Raw genomic sequence first — 25,185 nt, forward strand, 5'->3', positions numbered from 1 at the left:
ATTCTATTCTATTCTATTCTATTATATTATATTCTATTATATTATATTATATTATATTATATTTGATTCGATTTGGCTGAATAGGACTAGATAGGGTTAGACCAGATACTACATTAGTATAGGTTAGATATTAGATTAGATTAAAGATTAGATTAGATTAGATTAGATTAGATTAGATTAGATTAAAGATTAGATTAGATTAGATTAAAGATTAGATTAGATTAGATTAGATTAGATTAGATTAGATTAGATTAGATTAGATTAGATTAGATTAGATTAGATTAGATTCAATTTGATTCGATTCGATTCGATTAAATTAGACCAGACAGACCTAGACTATATTAAACTAGATTGGATATGGATTAGACTAGATAAAACTTATTTAGATTGGATAGGACTGAATTATATTAGATTAGATTTGATTTGATTAGAGATTTAATTAGATAGATTAGATTAGATTAGATTACATTAGATTACATTAGATTACATTAGATTAGATCATGTCAGATTGAATAGGACCAGATAGGGTTATATTAGATATGACATTAGTTTAGATTAGAATATAGATTAAATTATATTATATTAGATTAGATTAGATTAGATTAGATTAGATTAGATTAGATTAGATTAGATTAGATTAGACCAGTCAAAATTGGAGTATATTAAATCAGATTGGAATCGGATTAGACTAGATAAAATTTAGGACTGGGTTAGATTAGATTGGATTCGATTATATATTAAATGAGTTTCGATTACATTAGATTACATTAGATTCGGTTGAATCTGATGTTTAGATCAGTATACTCGGAGAAACTTTGATTAAACGATTAACGGATTAAAAACAACCACATCAGGAACAGAACTGATCAAATATTACACATAAAAGGAAATGCAGGACATAAATATGAGTTAACAAGCTGTCAGAGACTTTGACATTTCCTCACAGTTTCACAGTACAGGGAAAAATATTATTTTCTCAAGTCCCAACTGTTTTTATTACATTATCAGTCATTGCTTAAATACAGACTCAAAGCTTTAGCACCGACTGAGCATCTGATTCACACCTGCTGCAGTTCTGGATCCAGTTTAATTAGAGCTCTGAACGTTCTTAACTTGCATGTTTGTCAATAGTTGGTAAATCATTTCAAACTGGTTTGTGCACCAGCTGTCGTGTTTGTGCACGCTTTAGTGCACAGTAGCCTTTAGTAAACTGGGCCCTAAGGGGGATTTTTATTCTTCCTTCATTTGTCATGGCTTTTTTTTTTCTTTTTTGTCACAAATACAACAAATGAAACTGATAATCATCCTGACTGATCAGTTCAGGCTGCATTTTAAAACTCCTAGCTGGAAAGAGGATAATAAAGGTTTGGGCCTCCTGTCCTATAAAAGGTCCTGATTTGATGTATCAGGAGGATTTTACTCTGAAAAGTCTGACTCTCGTGTCTGTCCTCTGATGTGTGGTCAACATTGTTCCATGTTTGTCTCTCTGTCAGAACAAATGGCCAATGAAGTTCGAAAGAAGAAGATCAACGTAGAGGGTAGGTGTAGGAGTCTCCCCCATCGTTTTCTAACGGTTTCATTGGTTTGTTCTGATTGATCGATGTCTGTTTTTCTGTCTTCCTGACAGAGTTCTGTCTTTCTTGTGGGAAGATGAGAGTCGTAACCTTTCATCCACTTTTTGAAGGAGGCTTGTGCCAAACATGCAAGGTGAAGCCTCAAACCATTTTATATCAAGATCTTTACAGACGTGGAATTGTGGATGTTTGATGCTGAAAAGTCAGCAGTCTGTAGTACTGGGTTTAAATGTATAATCACATTCTGTATTTGAACTGGGTAACATGTCCATGTGTGCAGCAGAATCCTACTTTGAACTACAGTTTGCTGTCTTTATTACATCAATAGTTCCCAGCAACGTTGTCCATGTTTGTGCATTGATCAACCAAACATCACAGCCTCAGCAGCTGTTCGTTCTGATGGGACATAAACTTTTATTCTCTTCTGGTCTGCAGGACGTTTACCTGGAAATGTCCTACATGTACGATGATGACGGTTACCAGTCCTACTGCACCATCTGCTGTGGAGGTCGGGAAGTTCTGCTGTGTGGAAACGTCAACTGCTGCAGGTCTGCACTCGCTGACAGCAAAGAGCTTTCTGTGGCCCTCTGTCAACCGCTCTCACCTCCTACAGGTGCTTCTGCGTGGACTGTCTGGACATTCTGGTTGACCCCGGAGCTTCTAACAACGCTCGGTATCTCGACCCGTGGCGATGCTACATGTGCCAGCCGCTGCTGCAGTACGGCATCCTGAAACGCAGACACGACTGGAACCTGAAGCTGCAGGAGTTCTTTGCTAATGATAACGGACAGGAGTTTGTGAGTCGACTTGACTTTTATTTATTTTTAAAAGACGTTTTCAGATCACTTTGTGCTTCACAGAAATGTGGCACAAAGCCAGGCAAGATTTCTCATTTGTTTAATTTTCTTTAGGAAAAACCAAAGATTTACCCAGCAGTCCCAGCGGAGCAGAGACGGCCAATTCGAGTCCTTTCTCTGTTTGATGGCATCGCGACAGGTGAGGACCGCAGTTCTACAGCCTTCAAAGTCTTCTCTCGCTTACATCTGATCAAAGTTTGGCTGGCCTCATGTCAAACAAATCTTTAATAGTTTTCATGTTAAAGACCTACTTTCAAAGTTCTTCCTGTCTATAAATACGTCCTCCTCCTCTCTTTCTTCCACTAACAGTCGTACAATGTTCACCTGCCTCCTGTGTGTTCTTAATGTTACTCAACGTTAAGAATTCTTTTGAGAATACCAATTCTAAAATAGAAAAGAACCGTTAAATCTTGAGTTTAGTCACTGGAGAGTTGACTTTTGTACTTGATGTCATCTGAGTGTTTCACTGGATTTTTGAATGTCTGGACTTCTTCTGGAAGTGCTAAAGAATGGAGACAGTGCAGGTATCTGCTGTGTTCAAGTTCCCCTCCGTGATGAATGGACAAATGGACAGACCAATGTGACCCTGTAATGTGTATTTTATATGCCGTCGTGTTTGTGTGTTTTTGCCCTCAGGCTACCTGGTTCTGAGGGACCTGGGTTTTAAGGTGGACCAGTACGTGGCGTCAGAGGTCTGTCAGGACTCCATCTCGGTCGGTGTTGTCAGACATGAAGGGAAAATCCAATATGTCCACGACGTCAGGAACATCACCAAGAAAAATGTGAGGAGCTCATTTGTGTATCATTGTGAAGTTTTCTGGATAAGGATATTTGTTCATTTTTAAATCGTGTGTAGGTCAACTTTTATTAACCCTTTGACTTTTTTGAAGGTTTTCTTCACATGTATAAGACTGAAAAGTGGAGGCGTAGTGATCAAAATAGTGGAGATAAAACCTAAAAAAAACTTTTCTGTAAATTTTCTCCTGTTTTTCTCTAAACGAGTTTTACTCAACATATTAAACTCCAGTCCTCAAAGGCTCCAAAAGCTAGTGTTCAGAAAGGCTGTCAGGGCAGAGGACTGAAGTTTAAAACTCACCTTGGATCAGGGGATTCAAACTCGATCACACAAGAGACTAAAATCCAGAACATACCTCAGGTCACGGGCCAAACAAGATAAACATTTATTAAACACTCTAAAACTACATTTTTAAAGCTTTAAAACAGTAACTTTTTAACAAAATTATGTACTAGATATATAGCATTACCTACAATAATGCTAGTGTGAATGCTGTAAACTGAATTTGGCCGCTGAAGATGGTAGTGCTGATAGCTGAAGAGGCTGAGTTGATAGCTAAAAAACACTGAAGCTGTTAGCCAGCTAAAGCATTAGCTAAATGCAAAATAAAAATAAAAAAACGTAGGTTAGCCAAAGCAGCTAGCATGTAGCTGAAAAAATAGCTAAACTTCAAAACAGCCTAAAAAACAAAACAAAACAAAAAGCCTAAATTAGCTAAAACAGTTAGCATGTAGCTGAAATATTATCTAAACTCCAGAATAGCCTAAAAAATCTTAGTAAATGATAAAATAGTCCAAAAAGCTAGCAGAATGACAATTTTTAAAACTTTAAAACTGTAACTTTTTAACAAAATTATGAATAATAAAAAGGAAGGAATATTATTCCAGAATAAATCAACTTAATACTTCAATAACTTTCAATATTTTACTCTCCAAATTTAGATATATTTTGTTAAAATTATACAAGTTAAAAATAAGTGCAAGATAACATCGCGTCATTAATAACAATAAAATAAAATGATTTGGAGAGCCAGATAGAATGACCCAGAGGGCCGGATCCGGCCCCCGGGCCTTGACTTTGACACGTGCCTCCTTAGACTCACATCATCTGATGTCTCCCTCAGATTCTGGAATGGGGTCCGTTTGACCTGGTGATTGGAGGAAGTCCGTGCAATGATCTCTCAATTGTCAATCCTGCAAGGAAGGGCCTTTATGGTGAGTGCTTAACACATTTCTTTTTTTACCTTTATGAAAATACAGTCTGTGCTGTAGATGGAGGACTAACTGGACTGTTGGCTTCATGCAGAAGGTACAGGGAGGTTGTTCTTTGAGTTTTACCGCCTGCTGAGTGAGGCCAAGCCCAAGGACGGCGAGGACAGGCCCTTCTTCTGGATGTTTGAGAACGTGGTGGCCATGGGTGTCAATGACAAGAGGGACATCTCACGCTTCCTGGAGGTCAGTCAGAGGAGGACCGATAAACACAGAACAACGTTTATACAGAAGAAATGTTTAATAAATGTCCTCTTTTTCATGATTTTGTTCTCTGTGACTGAATGGTTGTTGTGTTTTGTTTCTCCTTTTCTCCCCTGCAGTGCAACCCTGTCATGATTGATGCGATTGAGGTTTCTGCCGCCCACCGTGCTCGCTACTTCTGGGGTAATCTGCCAGGAATGAACAGGTGCTCAAACTTCAGAAAAGAAGCATTCAATGAAAATATGTTAGTCACTGGTTATTTATTTCCTTTTTCTTTTAAGCAAAACATTTTTCTATTAATAAATTAGCAGTCGTCACTGAGAAAATGCTTTTATTTAAAGTGTCCATACCATGATTTTCTTATGTTTTTCAGAGTGAACTATAACCATATATGATCATGTATTATATAAAAGCTCCAAAAGTTGACTTTTCATGATGTGGCCCCTTTTAAACTAATTTCTACTGAAAAACATTCAGTTATAAAAATGAAGTTGAGCTGAACACATCCAATGACTCACTGAACGAATGACGTGCACTGATCCACGTGCACTGATCGTTGACTATATATGAGATCTGGAGCGAGTGAGTGTGACATCACTCAAAGAAAATACCTTACCTCCGGCTCCAACTAAATGAAGTCAATTCAGCCGCCATTTTTCTTTTCCAGAAAAAGGTCATGTTGGAGCCTGACCAAATCAGTAAGCAGTGATTGGTCAGAGTCAACATTTCATCGTAATCTGTGCATCTGTGGTCTTAGTGATGGTCGAGACTGATCCTGAAATAAATTCAAACCGAAAATAATTATATTTTGAGGTTTTTTTACTATAACACCTTGTGTTACCCTCTGCAGGCCTCTGTGCGCCTCGGGGATGGACAAGCTGGAGCTGCAGGACTGTCTGGAGCACGGCAGAGTTGCTAAGGTCAGCTGTGTTTGCAGTGAAGGCAAAAGGAAAGCTTTTGGTTTAGTGGAACGGGGGTTTGACATTGCATGCTGTCTCCCAGTTTGGAAAGGTGCGCACCATCACGACCCGCTCCAACTCTATCAAACAGGGGAAAGACCAGCACTTCCCAGTACTGATGAACGGGAAGGAGGACATTCTGTGGTGCACGGAGCTGGAGAGGTGAGCTGGAGCGGCCTCAAACACAGCCTACACAGCAGTCAGAGGAGAATTCACAGCACTTCACATTTAACAGCCTTAATGCTGGTTTATACTTCCACGCGATTCAGTGGTCGCACGGCCGTCGGAGCGGAATCGCTTCAGTCTCACCAGAATGCTGCACCTGCTGGTGACGTCACCTGCAACGGAAATGTTACACCCGGGGTGCAATCGCATGCAAATCGCGTCATTTAACTTGAATATATTTCAGCGGTTAGAGTACGTAGAAAACTCTGTCCAGAAAAATTTCTTTTAACACTAAAAACTATGAAAGTTAAAAGGCTATTTTCTTTTAATGTTTGCATTTTATTCATGCAAAGAAAAGTTAATTTATGTTTATCATAGTAGTAACAACAGCATAAATACAAATCAGTGTCTTATTCTTTTAAAGGGTGAAGAAAGACTTTGTGTCACGGTTGGGCAATCATGAGAAACCCAGATGCAGGAAAAAAATTCCAACCACATTAAAGACAGAATCCAAAGCATTAATTTACAAAAGTAATTTTAGCTGAACTCACAGGGCTACGAAAACAAAACGAGCCGACACTGAGGTTCCTTAAATACACAGAGCCTAATTACTGAAGTGCAGGCAGCTGTGACTGCTTAGCAGAATCCACAGGAGAATGGGCGGAGTCACAGCAGTCTGCACAGGAAAAGGCAACACGCAGAAACATGACACATTGTGGCTCCTACTGGATAGTAGTCAGTGGGAAATCTCTCAGAGTTGAAGGTTGCAGACCCCTGCCATAACGGAAAAATGATATTGATAGCCATAGCTCTGTTGAAAACTGAATTAATACAGTGATCTCCGACTGCATTCTCTGGTTGTCAGGCTACAATACGTGTGAAAAGTTCAGCAGCGGATCATTTTAGACCCAGAAATGGTGGAAAACAGCCCTAAAAGACGTTGGAAACTTGCCATTTCTGTGACCCCGTGACATATTTTTGACAGTTTAACAGGAGAAATTTGTATTAAAGACAAAGAAAAGTCATATTCAAAAGACGTGTTAAATGTAAAACTAAATGTTGTATTCATATTTTTTCTGCAAAGTTGTGCACAACTTTATATTTATAAATATGTTTCTTTTTGAAAGCTATTTTACCCCATAAATAAGGCTAGTTTCTAATTGGAGCAGAATCGCCCCAGTCGCTGCACAATGTGACCCCTGCTGGTGACGTCACCCGTGACTGGAATTTTACACTCAGATTACAATCCTGCTCAAATCGCTTCATTTAACTTGAATTTATTTCAAAGATTAGAGCACACGACTACGGAGGAAACTGTGCAGAAGAATGTCTGTTAAGATGATGAAAATGTATCTGAAGAAGTTAGTATAAATGCTGGACTCAGAGAGAGCGGACAACCAGATAGAAAACAGAGCAAGTTACCAGAAAGATTTTTTTTTTATTTTATTTCATCTTGCAGCACTACAGAACATAATTTGCCTCTTTTTATTTTGAATTTTTTTTTTTCGTCTTTGTATTTCCTGCTTCTGTATATTAGACAAAGACACCCTTTCCTCCTCTTCCTCCTCATTTTTATGTGGGCGATCTTGATGTCCTTCATGTTAAAAAAAGAAAAAACTCATAGTTATAGTTCATCACAGTTATCTCGGACACTCGCAATCAAATCCAGCTAAGACTAGTATGACGTAAACCGCGTGATTCTGGATGCGATGACTGAAGTTTAAACCGTCTTAAAAGTCTAAAGCAGGAAAATAACTCGCACAGAGAGGAGTCAGATTTGAACCTTCATGTTGTGAGGCCAGAGTGCTAACCGCTACACCAGTGCTAAAGTCTGTATTACTAAATAAAAACCAGATTCTTAAGGTCTGAATGTTTGAGACCTGTTCTTGTTCTGCTGATGTTTCTGCCTGAAGGCTGGTGGTAACGTGGACGACCTCCCTTTGCTTCTGCAGGATCTTTGGGTTTCCTGTCCACTACACGGATGTGTCCAACATGGGCCGCGGTGCCAGACAGAGACTCCTGGGCCGGTCCTGGAGCGTCCCCGTCATCAGGCACCTCTTTGCCCCCCTCAAAGACTATTTTGCCTGTGAATAACCCCCCTCTCCTCTGACAGCACTGATGAAGGGATGATGGAGGCTGCTCTCGTTCTGCTTTAATCTGCTCCTCTCACCTCAAAGCTCCTCCTGTAGCAGATCACATGACCCCGACAGCGGGTCAGCAGGAGGTTCTGTTCTTCTTAGGCTTTGTTTATCCCACTTTAAAGGCTTGATATTAGATAGATAAACATGTGAATGTGGCTCCTGATCCTTCATCCTCGGCTCTTTTCTGGGTGGAGAGCACACCGCCGATCCACCGATTTTCCTTATTTCAAGAAAGGCCGCAGGTTGCTAACCAAAAAAAAATGGCAGATTGAAAAGTTGAAGTTTAATTTTCAGTTTTTTAATAGTGGTTAAAGAAACACTAATTTGTTGGAGTTAAAGCACTAAAAGTTAACTTTAGATGTCTATCTTACAGCTAATATTTTGTTTTAAGGTTATACTTTCTTGCAAGAGTTAAGACTTAGTAAAAAAAAAAAAAGTTTGTTTGGAAATCAACATGTTCCAGAGAGATGAGGAGAACTGATGGCTGCCGTGTTGCTGTCACTGTCTGTTGGAAATGTGAACGCTGAGATCGAGCTCGCCTCCGTTTGGTTCACATCTTTAGTTTTTAGTGAGGAGCTTCATCCTTTAGTGTGCAGTTTTTATCAATCAGACCAAAAGTATTTGTTTTTTACTGTTTTTCTTCCAAGCACTGGATCGTCTTTATTTTGGTACCGTCTGACTCGCGGCCTCTGATCTGTCTCCCGCTAGCAGACTCGAATGAGGACGGCCGTCACCGAGTCTGTAACTGGGCATTATTATCTCAGCTCCTGCACTGTGTTTTTAGCACTGGCTCCACTCCTGCAGTTTAACACAGATCAGTAGAATGTGCTCAGACGTTCTGTCACTAACGCTGACTTCCTTCACTGTTTGGCTAACTCAGTATTTTCCAACTTTTATAACATTTCATGGGCTTAATTTATAGGATATATTAGCAGATAAATCTTGCTTTGCTATTTTACCATTGTAATGTAGAAAGTAGATTGTTGTGTGTAGTTTTCAGGAACATTGTGTCTGTTAGTGACTTTAGTTTGTAGCCTTGGATACAAAGGATGTAAGTTTTTTTTTTTTTTAACAACAACTTTTTATACTTTTATAAGAGACACTTTGAAAGAATTGTTATTTTCTTCTTTTTTATGCGCCAGTCTGTAGAACATTTTTCAAATGTACATGTTTTTTATATTTAGTTAAAGAACAGTTTTAAACACTTGTTTGTGTGCTTACAGTGACTTTTATATAGTTTTACTCAATAAAGAGCAGCTTTGCTGCACAAAACAACAACTGCGTTGCATTAATGTGTCCAGTTTTGGAAATGGTGTTTTAAACATGTTTGTGCATCTTTTTTATAATGATGGAGGACATATGTAAAGAAAATTGTTTTTCTGAGTATTATTTATTCAAATTGCTGTGAATCAAGAGCAGATTGAAATAATGCTGTGTGGGGAAAAGCTTATTTGAGACGTAGAAATACCCTGGGCGAGCCTCTAGCTTTCTGCTCTGAGCTCTCTGCAACAGGAAGTGGAAGGTAAGCGGGTTACCCTGCACCAACGATCCTTCACAGAGCTCAGACGTGAATTTCTAATGAAGTCCTACTGCTCTGCAGAAACTATGTTCATGAAAATGACACAGGTTTGAAGATTTTAGCGAAAAACGACATTATCATAGTTAAAATACCACTGGGAACACTTTATCAACAGATAGGTGGGACTTTAAATGTTGAGTGTTTAGGATCAGCCCTGCAACAAAAGCTGAAGGTCATGCTGCACTGACTATGTAAATCACAAATACTTTGATTCTTTCTGCAGAAATGGGTTTTCTGTCACTTGAACTTGATTTATTTTAATCATCATCATAGCTACTGTTGCTTTGGGCTGTTCAGGTACTGACATTGGATGGACGATGACACTGAACTTGCAACCCCGCCCACCTTTCAGAAAAAACAAATCCCTAAATGGACAGGCATTTCCTCTGCCTGCCCTGTTTGTGTCTCATTAATGTCTAATTAAACCTCTTTCTGAAAATCAAAGGGAAGTTACTAGAAATCAGAATATCTATAGATACTGTCAATGGTTTCTAATACAGATATACTTTAAAATACATGTAGAGTGATGGCTCTTTCTACAAAATGAAGAACAGAGTTCAAATGTATTTATAAATGGTCAGAGAAGGGAAGCTGCTATCTGCTAAAGACAGTTTTTTTAATACCACAGTACTGGATGCAGGAGTAAAAAGTATTTGTCAGTCAAATTCTGAAGTTGTTTCTCTTAAAAAGCTGAGTTTGGTCCGTAATGTTCCTCACAGAAACACTTCAGCTGTGAGAGACAGAATGTAAAAACAGAACCCAGGAAACGGTTTAATTTTTAAATAACTTATTTGTATAACAGAGCCGAATTTAAGTATTTATCTCCAATGAACAAGAAGGAATTATGTCCCTGATAGACCTGTTTCTTCTTCTTTAACAAACTTTTCTATCTTCCATTGATTTTTAATGTCACCTGCTTGAACTGGTTATCTGTATAAAAGACACCTGCTCACCCATAGACAATCAGACTGAAAACTCTCCACCAAGAACAAGACCAAAGAGCTGTCAAAGGACACCAGGGACAAGACTGTTGACCTGAATAAGACTGGAAAGAACAAATCCATAATAAGCAGTGAGAAGAGATCAACTATTGGACAAAGTATTCGAAAATTGAAGAAATACTAGATCGCAGATTATCTCCCTCCACCTGGAGATCCATGAAAGATCTCAGGTGATCTTTAGAATGGTGAGGAAACAGTCCAGAACTACACGGGAACTGATTAGTTACCTAAAGAGAACTGGAACTACAAAAACCAAGGTTACCATAGCAACACACAATGTTGTGTTGGATTCCTCTTTCTTAAACCAGACCCGGCTAAAGTTCTAAAGAAACCACCTGGATGAGGACTGGGAGACGGTCATGTAGTCAGATGAGACCACCACTGAACTCTAGTTATAAACATCCATTTTAAAAGAGGAAGAATGCTGAATCCCAAGAACACTTTACCCACTGTGAAGCATGGGGGTGGAAACATCATGGTTTGGGGCTGTTTTCTGCAAAGGGAACAACTGGTCCATATGAAAGGAAGAATGGGGTCAAAAACCTCCTTCCACCATAAGAGCATTGAGGAGGAAACACATCTGGATCTTCCACCATAATGACTAAATGAATAACTTAAGTAGATATTAAGAACAGATCATGGCGACTGTGTTAAAAAAATTGTGAAACATTATAGGGATGGAATTATATAAATATATATAAGCTTCTTCTCCCTTTGAAGCAATTAATCAAACTCTGTATGTCCAGCATTATACTCACTGAATTCTGTGTGTAATTTGTAAGTACTGCATGGATTGGTAATTAAGTTAAAAAGATAGCATCATTTTCTTTTAGATTTTTAATCAATAAAGAAATTGATATTTTAAATAGATGTTATGTATCTATGTATTTTCTTGTCTTTTTACTTTGTTTTTACTGGCTAGCAGGTAAATTTCCAGGGGCTGGAGATGATCAATTATGCAAATCCACAAACACAACTGACTCAAAGGCACATGTACACAAACTCACACTCACATGCTATTTATCTAACATATCTGCACATACAAATATCTGTGTTTATGCAGAGATGATAGACAGGTGTGTCCAGGTGAGTGTGTTTGTTACAATATGTCATTACTGAATATAGAGGGGGAGTGAACTAGTTCAAGGTCTCAAATCCCCACCTGCTTATGGAAGGCCTGACTGCCCCAAAGTCATGAGTATTCCCTCTCACGATCCATAGAGGAGGTCCAGGGCCCAATCAACTAATTTATATATTTGGTTTGATAACATTCTATCTATTTGATTTCCTTGCAGAAAGGACAATTTGTCAAAAAGACAAATTGCTTATAAAGACAGTGCACTGTGCTCATCAAATCACTGCACACCTTTGTGGTGTTTTAGTCTGAGACCTTTTACTGCAGTCATATCCAACCATTCCAATATATTTCAGGAGTTCAAAAGTAAAATCCTATCCCGGCTTCTCTAAACGACACAACCAAACCGAAGTCATTCATTCAATGTCCTACGTGGATATAACAAGTAAAGCCAAAGTTTACCAAATACAGTCATTGGCTTTTGACTATGCCTTTCTGGTAATATTAGTCTTCTCACTGTAAGTGTACAGTACTCCGTGTTAGCTTCGCCACTCAGCTCCTCGCTGACGTTATCTTATGTTACTTGATTAATTGAGTAGATTTTTCCTCAGAAAGGGGAATTTCAGTGAAGGCTTAAAGCCTTTTTTTTGTTTCTGACCAGCAGTTTCAAAAAGAAATGTATAACCGCTTTTTGGATCATAAAGATGCTGGATTAAGAAAAGGTCATGATGGGTTTAAGAAACAACACATTAACAGGAAAGTAGGAGAGTCAGTGGATTTAGACATTGTGTAAGCCTTTAAACACAATTTACTTGAAAATAAACGTTCTTTTTCTACTGGGTCTGCTCGTTCCTCTCCTTCATCCACTGAATTATTTTTCCTATTAGCTTCCATCGCTATTGAGTAACACCCTGCGTCTACTGCGCATGTGCAGAAGCATATAACATTGTACGTAGGCCGCTTTGGTTAAATTAAGCCTTTGGGAGAATCATCTTATATTTTTTCGTACTGACATCTCATCTGCTGTAATTATTTTTATTTAAGCTTTATTGTTGTTGTCATTGCTTCGTTTTGGATACGCTTGTCTGGTCTGCGTGTTCTGTAAGAGTGTTATAATCAATAAAGTTTAAAAAAAAAAAAGAAGAAGAAGAAGCTTTTGGTCCGACGAAATTTCACGCGACATACATGGGTTTCTAACTAATGGAACATGTAAAAGGTGTAAATCAAGCTGTATCTCGTTTTAGTTAGTACGATGTTATTACTATGACTTAGATTTGTTTAGATAAATACATCATTTGCGTCGCTACACTACGTTATTACGCTTCTCAATGTGTTGTTTCTGAACTGAACTATTGCCATAAAGAATCAATTTGACATCCGCTAATTGCTAGCCAAAATGGCTAACATTTCCAATAATAAACACAGTTAGCTGTCGCTCAGCTCACCGAGTTTGGTAACCTGGCGTAGATACGTGACTGTTGTCATCGTTTTAAAGGATTATTCAAATTACGTTTTCAGTCATGAGAACCACCATGCGCATCGCGCTCAACTATTTTGATGTAAAGCGCCATGCTAGCATGCATGGAATTGCAAATCTAAGCAGGAAGCGCGGGGCTGGCGGGGTCGTGGGGGTGGGGGTCGGGGTGTTGGGTCTGTTGTTTGCACGTTTTCAGCACAGAAGGAGGAGGACAGCGAGGTGAGTAGACCGCCATGACAATTCATTTACAACGTTGACTAAACTTCTAGAATATTCGACGCTACACCCACTTTCTCTTGATTTTTGATTCTCACCCGTTCCTCGCGGCGTTTGTGAGGCCCCGTGGCGGCGAGGCGCTGTCACTGAAGCACGAGGCTTTCTCACTCACGTTTTAATTTGTGTTGTTTTGTTTAAAATCAGATCATCTAAAGACAATGTGTTAGACTTACGCAAAGTAATGTAGACATAGCTAACCAACTTATTCGTTTAACTTTTAAATATTTTTTTTAACTTTTAAAAACTTTAACTTGTTATTTTTACTGTTTAGTTTTATTTCGTTAATAGTTTTATTTCCCTCACAACTGACTGTTTTTATATTTGTGAAGATAGCTTGTGGTGAACTGGACTAATGTTTTGTAGTTACAGTAAGTCACTGTATGATCGGAGATCAACGCGTTGCAAAACGCATCGCCATCAGCGCCATTTTCCACCGACCTTTGTTTTTTTTTTTGTTTGTTTGTTTTTTAAAGGATTTCTTTAAAAAAATCAGTGTCTCCAATGACTGCAAAGCAGGAGGTCACGTGCTTCCACCTGATTGGTCTAAACATTACCCGGTCTTAAACATTACTACCTCCGCTTTTGTAAATGCACATCAAAGTTTAAAGTTTTAACCCACATCTAAAATGCGATTGTATCTAAATTCCACCACTACTCTCTTCTTAGAGCACTAAATAGGGCGTCCGCCCAACATTTCCCAGAAGTCTTTGCGAAAGTGTCCATCGACGCTCAGGATTGGCGAAAATAGACCACAATGCATTGCGTTTGAACGAGTTGTCGTTCGGAATAAGTCTTGTGACTTTTTAAAATAAACCACCCACGTTTTCCAAATCATAAACCCGGACATATATAATTACTCTCAATAAAATGTTTACACTTATTGGGTTTTGACACAACAAATGACAGACGTCATATTTGCCGCAGTGAGCCTCGGTCCGAATGTGATTTAAATTTAATGCAAATACTCCTCCACGGTATAGTCATTCATGAGTTAGGCAGTAGTGAAGAAATTCAAAGTTAAACACAAGTTGAAGACGAAATCACCATCTTCAGAGTACGGTAGCAGTGGTCACGTGACTGTGGTGGGCGATACCAACTTTCTGAAACATGAATATTGATACTTTTTTCTGAATTCACAGCAAAGTCATATTACCAGTCTATTTCGGTATTTATTGTTTGATTGATGAAATATGCCCTTTTCACTGTCTGATATATCAATGTTTTCTTATATATTTAACACATTATAAGAACACAAGCTTTTGTTTGTCAACTACTGAGACGGGAGGTCAGCATAATCTTGCTTATTGCCCAGTTACACATTTTCTATTAGTTTGATCACAATAAATGGTCATTCAGTTTTAAATCACTCTCACCTGTCCCTTAACATTATTTGCCTTTTATAAAAGGTGCATTGTATTCTGGTGAACAGTAGGGGGCGCAGGGATTTTTGTTTATTTTTGAGGCTTTTTTCCACCTCTAAAAGCATCAGGGTGCCTTTTTTTAAAAATCAGTTAAGTGTCAGAAATTTAATTTTTATGGAAAATAACCCTGCAGTGTACAGGTTTACAGAATTTAGTTAAATTATTTGGTATTACCTTTAAATTTGGACATTATTAATTTGGAATTTGGATTTGACTATCTTTAAAATCTGTTGACACAATTACAAATTCCAGTGTTCAATTGGGTGGACCAATTGTAGATTTTTTGGTCAATCCCTGACTCGACATCTGCAGTGTCCGCCTTCTGCCCTTTTTCTGCTAATACTTTTACTAGCAGAGAGCTATGCAGACAATGTTTAATTTATTTAAAACCAGGAAGTAACAGTTGACACCATAACTATGGTTTTCTCATGGACTTTTTTATTTACATTTTCTGCTGGTTTTTAGTAATAAACCAAAGCATAAATGCTTTTTCACCAGACATAGGATGTATTATTTGGTCTTTTACCTGTCCAGCCAGGCTAAACAGGAACTGGCATTCAGTGCTTGTGCTTTGGGGCATTAAGATACTCTTTGACAAGTTGACCAAGATTAAAAAAAAAAAAATTTTTATTGAGCCTCCAGCTCACCAACAGGTCCAGGCTTTTATGGGTGGGAACCTCAGAAAGGGAGCTCTGTACTTGGAGGGCTGAAGCCCTCGTCAGCTTTTGGACCAGCGTACCATTACTTAAAGCTGTAGGTGCATCAGTGTCAAAGGGGCCTGTTCAGTGAATGATCTTGCCAGATAGGCATTTGATTTCCCCTATCCACATCCTTTTTTTTTCCAAAAGAGGACATTTCACTTTATTTTTCAGCTCTTCTCAGAAGTAGGAGTTCCTTTATCTCATCCCAATGGATAAACTATTACATTTTATATTCACTATTATTTTTTTATAATTTACATGTAAATTAAGGAATGCATGCCAGTCAGGAAACTGTCCTTTGGAATTTGGTTTTGTATATGGATGCTAGGAGGCAGACAGTTGCCTTAGATGAAGAATAGTTGTCAAGCTGTACTAGGGCTTGTACAGCTGGTTGTTGAAACTTCTCTCAATAGCTTTTAACAGTGTGAGTTTGGCTGTACCTACATACTAACGCACTGTTCTTGCTTTTCAAACGCTGTTTGAGTGCAGTGATGGGAGGCTGGGATGTTGTCTGCTGCTGTAACAGTTGATGAGCTAATCTCTATTTTTGATTTACTCTAAAGGTCAGCACATAGTCTATTAGCTCCCCCTAGTCCCCCCTCTGGTAACTTGTCCTCAACAGCACAATTACAGTAGTGTGTCTATGCTCCATCTGTGACTGTCAAATGTAGACATCATTCAAATGTATTGTTGTAGTCAAACATAGGCAAGCAAGTTAGTGGGTTGGATCAATTTTACATACAATTATGGGCCAATCAGCAATCCTCCCAAATGAAGGAGATCAGAGCTAATCTGTCATCTTATCAATCAGTGGGTCAACAATCTACTAAGAAGATGAGTGTTGCTCACAAAAACAGATGTGATTACTAGAGTAATCTATGTGGCATTGGTTCTTCATCTGAATGACAAACTCTTTCAAGAGATTATGAAATGCCTTTTACCTAATGTTTATATGGAAATATATAGTTTATATGAATACATTACCAAAGATTTACCACTGGAACGCTTTTGAAGATGGTCTTCGAAAACTGACAGATTTTTACTGGAAATTTGCTGATGTTAATGTGGTTGAATTACATTATAGAAATATTCTCTCCAACCACATTATCATCCGTCCTCATGTTTTGCCTGAACTAGCTTGAGTTGTATCTTTTTCTCTTGTGTAATTATGAGGGTAAAATGGCATATATTTTTATAGGCCTTTTCTAACTTCCTTGAAGGCTCAAAGCGCTTTATTGTCACAGTTCCATCAACCCATGCACACACTGATATTAACAAGGTTTCTTTTAAACTTTTCTCTTACGAATGTGACTTCACTAATTAATAAACACAATGCAAGATCATTCAAGAAAAATTCTTGATCAGTCATTCAACGAAGAGAATTTTTCTAATGATTTTTGTCATTGAAAATCAGTTATTTCCAACACATACCTAATACAGTAGGGAAAAAGTATTAGTCAGTCTCAGATTCTGTAAGTAGTCCCAGTTAAAATGCTGAGTTTGGTCTGTAATGTTCTTCAAAGATGCACTTTAACTGTGATGTAGAAAAAATCACTCAGAAAATCACATTGTTTGATTTTTAAAGAATTTCTTTGCATAATGGAGCAGAAAATATGTCTTTGGTCCTGAATAACAATTCTTATATAAATACTTATTAATGTAACCCTAGTTGTTAATGACAGAGGTCAAAGGTTTGCTGGAGGTCTTCACAAACTTTGCACTCCGTAGCTGTTATTTTGCTCCAGTCTTCCATGCAGATCTTCTCTAGAGCTGTGATGTTTTGGGGCTGTTGCTGAGCAACACAGACTTTCAACTCCATCCACAGATTCTGTAATGGATTAAAGTCCAAGGACTGAACTAGAACAGTTAGAACTAGAACCAGTTGCTGTCAAACTGGAATGTTTCCTCCTCAATGCTCTCACTGATGGAAGAAGATTTTGTCAAAATCTCACCATACCTGGCCCCATTCATCCTCACTTTAGAAAAGATCAGCCATACTGTCCTCACTGGAGAGAAGCATCCGAAATAACTGAAGCTCAACCCTAGAACGCACAGAATGTCTGTTTAAATCTAACACAATTACATTCATTTAAAACAGAATGGGAAGTTTTAGGCCTGTCAACGATAGTTTTGCTTTTCATTCATTCATTTTCTTGACCATTTCTTCCCTTTCGGGGCCGCGGGGGTGCCGGAGCCTAACCCAGCTACTGATGGGCGAAGGCGGGGTTCACCCTGGACAGGTCGCCAGTCTGTTGCAGTAGTTTTGCTTTTTATTTACAAAAATAATCAAGATTTTTTTTCACACAGGTTTAATTGATTTAATTATGATGATATTCTATTTAGACAGCACAAATTTTAGAAAGTTTGGAAATCTAATAACATTTTTAGGTCAAATTGTGACCAATATTTTGTGGGATTGAATACTTTGTCTTCACTAGCTGACTGAGTATGCTATGCATAGTTCGTTGGGTTTGTTAAGTTCATTAGTGATATGTTTTACATATTTACCTTTAATTAGTTACTGGGAAAGAAGTTTTGAGAACCAATGTGTCAGTAAAGGTAACCATGACTTTTTCCTTTTTCCTCAGGTTAACATGGATGACAAACCAGAGGAAGAATCCACTGAAATACAGGCTGTTTTGGTAGAGGAGTGTCTAGCCAATGTCATATTATTGACATCAGACGATGAGGATTGTGTTATGTACGTTTCTGAGCAGCAGAAAGCCAAACAAGGGAAACATGAGAAGAGCCTTAAAAATGAGCCTCCAGAAGATGACATGAGAGCTCCGGAGAGCAGTGACTGCAGCCGTGATGTTCCAAATGGCATCAGTTTAGCAAGTTTTCAAAATGAAGGTTCAATCCGCCTGAAAGAGATCCTCCAGGCTGTGTCTTGTGCACCTTTTTGCCTGTACTTGTACGTTGGGTCAAAGCTGTCAAAAGGAGAGGGCACCAGCTTTGTGCTGATTGGTTATTTTGACCAGAGTTTGGGAGAGAGTGTGGTGAGGCCACTCGGGACTCTCCAGCTAAGTGCGGATGCAACTGACCCACAAACATCCACACCCAATCATGGGGCCAAACCACAGGATTCAAATGCACAGCTTCTGGTTAAAGCTTTAAAGGAAGTTAACCTTCCTCTGTCCAACCTCTCGATGTTTTACTGTTCAGCTCCACACCCCAGTGTCACCCAGGAGTTTGTATCCCAGCTTCAAGCCTTTAACCCAAAGTTGATCTCGCTGTGCGGTGTCCCTGGGATAGCGGAAAGAGCCTACCTGGCTGGACTCCAGACTTCATTTGGATGTGTGGTCAACCTGGTGAAAGAGATCCACCGCTACTACTCCACCTGCCTGTCCATCAATGACACCCTGAAGGAGGTGTTTGCTGGTGTGGAGTCTGTGGATCCATCCCATCCTGATTCAGAAAAGTGTTTATTTATTATCCACACTGTGCAGAAGATGGTTAGCTGCTGGCAGGACTTGGTGGAATATTTCAAATCACTGGCAGAAACAGAGGACACAAAGGCAATTAAGAGGCTTTTAATAGACGATGATACCCATCTACGGTTCCTGTTCCTGGCAGAGACTTTAGAACCCCTCCAAGCTCTTCACGAGGTGCAGGTGTCAGGAAAAGCAGACGTGGCTGTTCAGCTCCGGCTGACGTCCCTGACGGTTAAGTCCTATGCAGCTAGCATCTTACAGCCATCTGCTGCAGACCGTTTTCTTCAGAGACGAGACACGTCTTTGCTCCAGAATGAGACTGAGCTCCTTCCTCTAGCTGAAGTGAGGGTTGGCTCTCGTGCTGTGGACTTTATGGAGGGCAGGAGCAAGAGTGTCTTCATGAAAGATGCACAGTCCTTCTACAAAGCAGCGCTTCAGAGTTTGGTGGAGAGCCTACCGGAGCAACTTGGGGACACATCTCTAAGGAACATTGAAAGCTTGGTCAAAAACCCTCAAAATATTACTGTAAGTGGCTGCTACTTCTGATCATTTCATTTGTTTAAAGATGTTAAAACAAAAATATTTTCCCAGTGCAACATTTTATAAGGCATACTGGAAACAAAATTATATCCGACTGGTCATAGTCAAACTGTATCCTGCAATCCTGCATGTTTTCCAAAATCCCCTGCTTTGGCTTGTTCTAATTGGCTGGACACATCTGAACCAGATAATCAGTCATGAGTATGGCTTGGTTATCTGGAAATCATGCAGACACTGCGGCCCTCGAGCTCTGGACTTGCCTATCCCTGATCTGGATGATCTGGATACCTTCTGGACGCCTCCCTAGTGAGGTATTCCAGGGATGTTCCTCTGAGAGGAGGACATGCTGGAGAGACTACATCTCTTGTCTGGCCGAGGAATGTTTCAGAATCCTCTACTTCCTCCTCCAGAGGAACTGGGGAAGGAAGTTGTCGGGATTCTTGATTTCTGCTTTCGTTCATCTAAGGTTTTTCTTTTTGTTAGAGCGTTTTCATGTCTTAGAAATAATGTTGTATACTTGTATAGCGCTTTCTACCCTCCTTCAAGGATTAATCTGTCATGATGTGATGAGCTGATTTTCCCGCTGCCTCAGCAGGACCCCCACTTGTACTGGCAGATGCTGTCAGAGCTGGGCGTCCCTGTGGAGCAGTGTGCCACCACGTCTGCTCAGGAGGAGATGGCGTCAGAGTGTGTCCCTTTCATGAAGACACTGAAGGACAGCCAGTGTGTGAATGGATCTGATTATTCCTGGACTAAGGTAAACACTTCTCACCAGAAGAATTCTATTTTCTTCTTCCAACAACAGCTCTCATTTCTTCATTTAAAAAATAAAAAACTGGACTTTTTTTGTTGTTTTTGGCTACTTGTAGTATCAAATTTTGTCCACTTAAAATGTCTTGATTTCTTTCTTATTTTTTAAACTTATCAAGTTTATTTTTTGTTACATTTTTACATAAATCTGTATTTAGTCAGAAATATCCGTCTGACTGAAATCATCAAGAATTTTCTGTGTACTGGCAGTTTCTGAGTCTTTATATTTAATATCATTGCGCTTTATTTTATGGATTGATTTGACTACAGAGTCACACATCACAGATGTTTCAGTATTGCTGTGAAATGGAAATCTCTGTTTCTGGTTTTCAGATGTTGCACAGCCTGAAACCACTCGGTGCTCTGCACAGATTCTTCCTGACTGTCCTGGTTCTGCCTGACTCTCTGGACATTTACAAAGTGTTAGCTAAGGTGAGGAGGAAAATCTGTTCATGTTCACATGACTATTGCTGAGTTTGATAGAAAATCCAGTAGTGATGCCCTGAATTTGATATTGATTCCTGAACACACTACCTTTTCAATCAAGATTTTAGGAGCATACTGTATATTAACATCTCTGTTGATCAGCACCTGTCATGGACTATTTACTACTGAGCCAAATAAAACAGTACTCAATTAATTTAATTTCCATTTTTAAAAAGTGATGCTGATAAATAATTCTGTGAAACAACCAGATGTTCTTTTCCACATCTGTCTGTGACTCACTCAACAAAAATACTGCAGCGACCAGGTCTCAGTTATAAAGAATGCTGCTATTAAAGCTGCATACACATTGGGCACAGCTAGTACTCTGGTGGGATCATTTGTCTTCCTGCATTTGACCATTTCTTGTTTGTCTTCAGGAGAGTTTTGTTGCTGAAGCAGTATCCCAATGAATCCAACAAAACCAGTTCTTTGTAGTTAGATTGTGTAATTAACAGTAGTCCAGGAAAGACACTTTTAAAGGCCAACATGATGTGTTTTACTGCAGCAGGATGCATGTCAGAACTCTTAACATCTCCTTCAACCATTTTTTTAATTAGAGCCAAAACTAGTCAAGGCATGAAGCCATATCTGTATCTCTAAGGTTTTACTAGCTTTAGTTTTGGATTTACAGCTCTGTCATTTTGTATACTGTTTGTTTATCTGTTTCTGTTTTGAATGACACACTCCAGGTATTCAGATGTAGTACTGAATGGCACTTCAATGCACCTACTTCACCTTTGACTCACTTACTTTATGCAGCAAAAAGCATTGCATTGATTATATATTGAAACAGTATTTGTGCTAAGGTCTAAGTCTGTAAAATTCAGTTTTTTTGCAGTTAAACCAGTAACAAAGTAGATGAAGATGCTCAAATAAACACATTTCAGTCATTGAGACCTAATGTTGTGAAAGTTCTCTGTGCTTCACGCATTGAGCCACAGCAAAAGGAAACGGTAAAAATGTCTGACTCTTGTTGAAAGGTGATGAAAAGCACCAAGTACCGACAGGTCAGCCAAGAAGACCCTAAAGCCAGCCCTGAACCTGGAAGGTGTGGAAGAAGAGCAGCTACTGTCCAAAGAAACGGTGGAGGCGGGACCAGAAAAAAGCCTGATGATGGGAGTTCTTCAGAGGACAATGACGACGGCGCGTCAAAGTCTGTGGAGTGGCAGGCCAACACCATAGAAATTTCTGACTATACAGACAATTCCTCAGGTAAGCTGTGAACCTGTGTGGATTCACTGCAGACCTCTGCAGCAGTAACCAGTTCTTCTGTGTTCGTCTTCTCCAGATAACATGGACATGACGGAGGACTCCTTCATCTCTGAGCCCATCAGAACCAGCAAAAACAAATGTAAGACCTCCTCACTTCAGTTCATTTACAATGTTTTTCCTGAGTGGACAGACTGCACAGTGGGGTAGTGGTTATTAGAAACCATGGATTTTTAAAAATGTTTCTTAACTCTTGTGCTATCTTATTGGGGTTGGGGCGCCCCGCTGAGCGTGCGTGAGTGCAGAGCGGTCCGCCGCATGGAGCCCAACGTAAACCGAGTAAGAAAGGGTTTGTGATCATTTCAATATTATGTATATTTTTTTATTTTTATTGAATCCTTTTTTTTAGTAGGAAAATAGACAGTTTGATATAAGAGGCAAAAAGAAAACAAACCTGGACTTAAATTACTTTTAATATATTGTATCGAAAAAAATCGAAACCATGACTTTAAAACAGAGAAATCGAATTGAATCATGGCTTGACTGAATCGTTACATCCCTAGCAAGCAGTGATTAGTCTAAATTGAGTTTAGTCAGCATTTCGATACTGACCAATCACTACGGGTGTAATGGATTATGGATGATCCGTGGGATACTGACCAATCACTAGGGGTGTAATGGATTATGGATGATCCGTGGTCCGTGCGGATCAGAGGCCACGGTTCGGCGAGTGCACACACCTCAAACTCTCATCATTTAAATCAATTGTCCGTTCACATCGAATAGAATTCTCGTCAAATTCATGTAAATCCTCTTTGTTTTGACAAGTGCTTTTACTTTTTACCACTTCATAATGAATGACGCAGATCAACAGATATTAGGTTTATTTAATGTTAAGAGTTGAATAAAAACATCAGTTCACGTTTCAATTTCTGGATTCAAAGAATCTCCCATTGAGGAGCAGCAGCTGTCCCACACGGGAGAACGCCGCTTCTCCATAACGGACTCGCTTGTGCCGTCAGGGGACGATTGTATGGCAAGCCGAAGAGATCAAAAATCACCAGGAAAAGCGGGCGCGACAGGCTACGTTTTACAGATAATAATTATTATTTTAAATATTTAAATCTTCCCACAGTTAGTTTCAATAACTGTTTTATTTATGATTTAATTTGGATATTAGGGGGGTGGGACGAGAACATTTGTCTTTTAAGGAGTACCCCAGATAGATTTGGTATTTTCAACACTATCTTTAAGGATTCTTTTCTCTCAGTGTTTGTAGATTTGGTCTCAAGACCTGTAAATGTAATCAGAAACTACATGTTTTAGCATTTTGTTCTTGTTCAAAGTTTAATGATGTTTTGTTTTAATGAATAGGCCTCAATGACCAAATGTTTTGATGTTGCACATGTAAACATTGTGTGTGTGAAGTACTTTATATGCTTATCGAATATATGATTTGAAGCGTTTCCAAAAAATAATTTAGGTTTCATGTTGTTGTTTATTGTCGTTTTTTTGTTTTGTTTTGTTTTTTAACTTTTTACTGATCATGGGGGTGGGTTGCCCTTGGGGGGCCCTGTCCCGTACCTGGGGTGGGGCGAGGGGATGCTCGGCGCTGCTGGGTGGTGGTGGGCTGCTCTTCTGGGGTTGGGGGGCTCTCCGGGGGTGGGGTCCTGCGTTGGCCCTCTTGGCGTGGTGGGGGTCTGCTCCTCTGGCTGGGCTGGGCCCTGCACTCTCTGTGTGCCTTCCTGCTCTTCGGTGTGGGGGGCCTCTGCGGCGGTCCCGCGTGCCCCGGTCTGGGTGCTTGGCGGGATTGCCCGGCGGGCGGTTTCTCTCCGCGGCACCATGGCGGGTGTTGGGGGGGGTCCTGGCTGCGACTGCTGCCCCTGCGGGTAGGGCTGGGAATCACTGGGTACCTCACGATACAATACGCGATACATGGCTCACGATATCGATAATCGCTTAAACACAATCATAATAAACAACTTTTCTTATTTGTGCAACAAATTATAGACACTTTTGTGCAACATTGCTGAAATCAGTAATACTGTCTTTGACAAACATTGACAACAGCTGAATTGGAATTATCTGTCAAATTCATCCATCCATCCATCTTCTTGACCGCTTCTTCCCTTTCGGGGTCGCGGGGGTGCCGGAGCCTAACCCGGCTACTGATGGGCAAAGGCGGGGTACACCCTGGACAGGTCGCCAGTCTGTCGCAGGGCCTCAATCACACACACATTCACTCTCACATTCACACCTAGGGGCAATTTAGAGTCACCAATTAACCTATGAAGCATGTTTTTGGACGGTGGGAGGAAGCCGGAGTCCCCGGTGAAAACCCACGCATGCACGGGGAGAACATGCAAACTCCACACAGAAAGGTCCCAGCCGGGATTCGAACCGGGGCCTTCTCGCTGTGAGGCGAGAGCGCTAACCACTGCGCCACCGTGCAGCCCTGTCAAATTCAATGTTAACAATAGTAAACATGATCAGCAGTGACACTACGGTACTTAGTGCAGAACTGTTGTAAGCAACAGAGCAAAAATGAAATAATTCAAGTGGCAACAGCTATCTACCTCTAAAAGAACGTCACACCAAAAGCTGATAAATATAATGTTTTATAGCCTCACTCAAAATTGACCTAATATTTTCTGCACTTTTCCCTCACTTGAAAAGGACGGAGCATCCAAAATTGAAGGCTGGTTTACTCAGACTGTCAATTGAGATTATTTTTCCAATCTTTATAATTTTTCCATTTGGTCAGTCAACAGTCAATAGGTAAAAACCTTAAAACACACATAATAATGGTAATAAATATCATTTTAAGTGCTTCAATTAATTAGAAACCTCCCTAATTTTACAGTGAATTTGTGTACTTTATTTTAATTACATTTAAATTTCAGTTCATACATCAAATCCTGCTTTTTTAATTTAAGAATTACTTTAAATTAACATTGGCAACAAGTAATTACATTGTTTGAAAACGTCACATTATAAATTTACCAAAGTTACCCCGTACACCAGCAGGTTAAACACTGAAGTGCATGAACGTACACACATGAAGTACACACACACAAATAACTGCCAAACGCTCCCATTTCCCACAGCAAACAGGAAGTAAGTGATCGCAGTCATTCTAGCGCTCAGACAAAGTCACTTCTTACCAGCTGGATCTCCTACAGATGGAGGATAAATGCTGACAGGTAGGCATG

At 39.5% G+C, this 25,185-nt stretch overlaps 2 protein-coding genes across 4 annotated transcripts in view; both read left to right on the forward strand.

Annotated features, from left to right (window-relative positions):
• Nucleotides 1-9,239, forward strand: part of dnmt3bb.1 (DNA (cytosine-5-)-methyltransferase 3 beta, duplicate b.1) — a 31,441-nt gene extending 22,202 nt beyond the window's left edge. For both annotated transcript variants that reach the window (XM_024270545.2, XM_024270546.2), the window contains exons 11-22: nt 1,494-1,538; nt 1,628-1,707; nt 2,010-2,122; nt 2,188-2,371; nt 2,486-2,570; nt 3,068-3,213; nt 4,351-4,441; nt 4,533-4,681; nt 4,819-4,904; nt 5,550-5,619; nt 5,702-5,820; nt 7,776-9,239. In XM_024270545.2, the coding sequence (XP_024126313.2) occupies nt 1,494-1,538; nt 1,628-1,707; nt 2,010-2,122; nt 2,188-2,371; nt 2,486-2,570; nt 3,068-3,213; nt 4,351-4,441; nt 4,533-4,681; nt 4,819-4,904; nt 5,550-5,619; nt 5,702-5,820; nt 7,776-7,917 (1,310 nt within the window). In that variant the 3' untranslated portion in view covers nt 7,918-9,239. The remainder of the gene's footprint in view (nt 1-1,493; nt 1,539-1,627; nt 1,708-2,009; nt 2,123-2,187; nt 2,372-2,485; nt 2,571-3,067; nt 3,214-4,350; nt 4,442-4,532; nt 4,682-4,818; nt 4,905-5,549; nt 5,620-5,701; nt 5,821-7,775) is intronic.
• Nucleotides 9,240-12,618: 3,379 nt separating this feature from the next.
• The window catches only part of LOC112145504 (DNA (cytosine-5)-methyltransferase 3B), a 28,240-nt gene continuing 15,673 nt past the window's right edge, over nt 12,619-25,185 (forward strand). The window contains exons 1-6 of one of the 2 annotated variants that reach the window (XM_036212069.1): nt 12,619-13,315; nt 18,083-19,453; nt 20,064-20,225; nt 20,612-20,710; nt 21,745-21,976; nt 22,053-22,115. In XM_036212069.1, the coding sequence (XP_036067962.1) occupies nt 18,089-19,453; nt 20,064-20,225; nt 20,612-20,710; nt 21,745-21,976; nt 22,053-22,115 (1,921 nt within the window). In that variant the 5' untranslated portion in view covers nt 12,619-13,315; nt 18,083-18,088. The remainder of the gene's footprint in view (nt 13,316-18,082; nt 19,454-20,063; nt 20,226-20,611; nt 20,711-21,744; nt 21,977-22,052; nt 22,116-25,185) is intronic. The other variant, XM_024270776.2, reaches the window with a different exon arrangement.

This window comes from Oryzias melastigma, linkage group LG5 (assembly GCF_002922805.2).
Source record: "Oryzias melastigma strain HK-1 linkage group LG5, ASM292280v2, whole genome shotgun sequence".
In the NCBI taxonomy this organism is placed as follows: domain Eukaryota; kingdom Metazoa; phylum Chordata; class Actinopteri; order Beloniformes; family Adrianichthyidae; genus Oryzias; species Oryzias melastigma.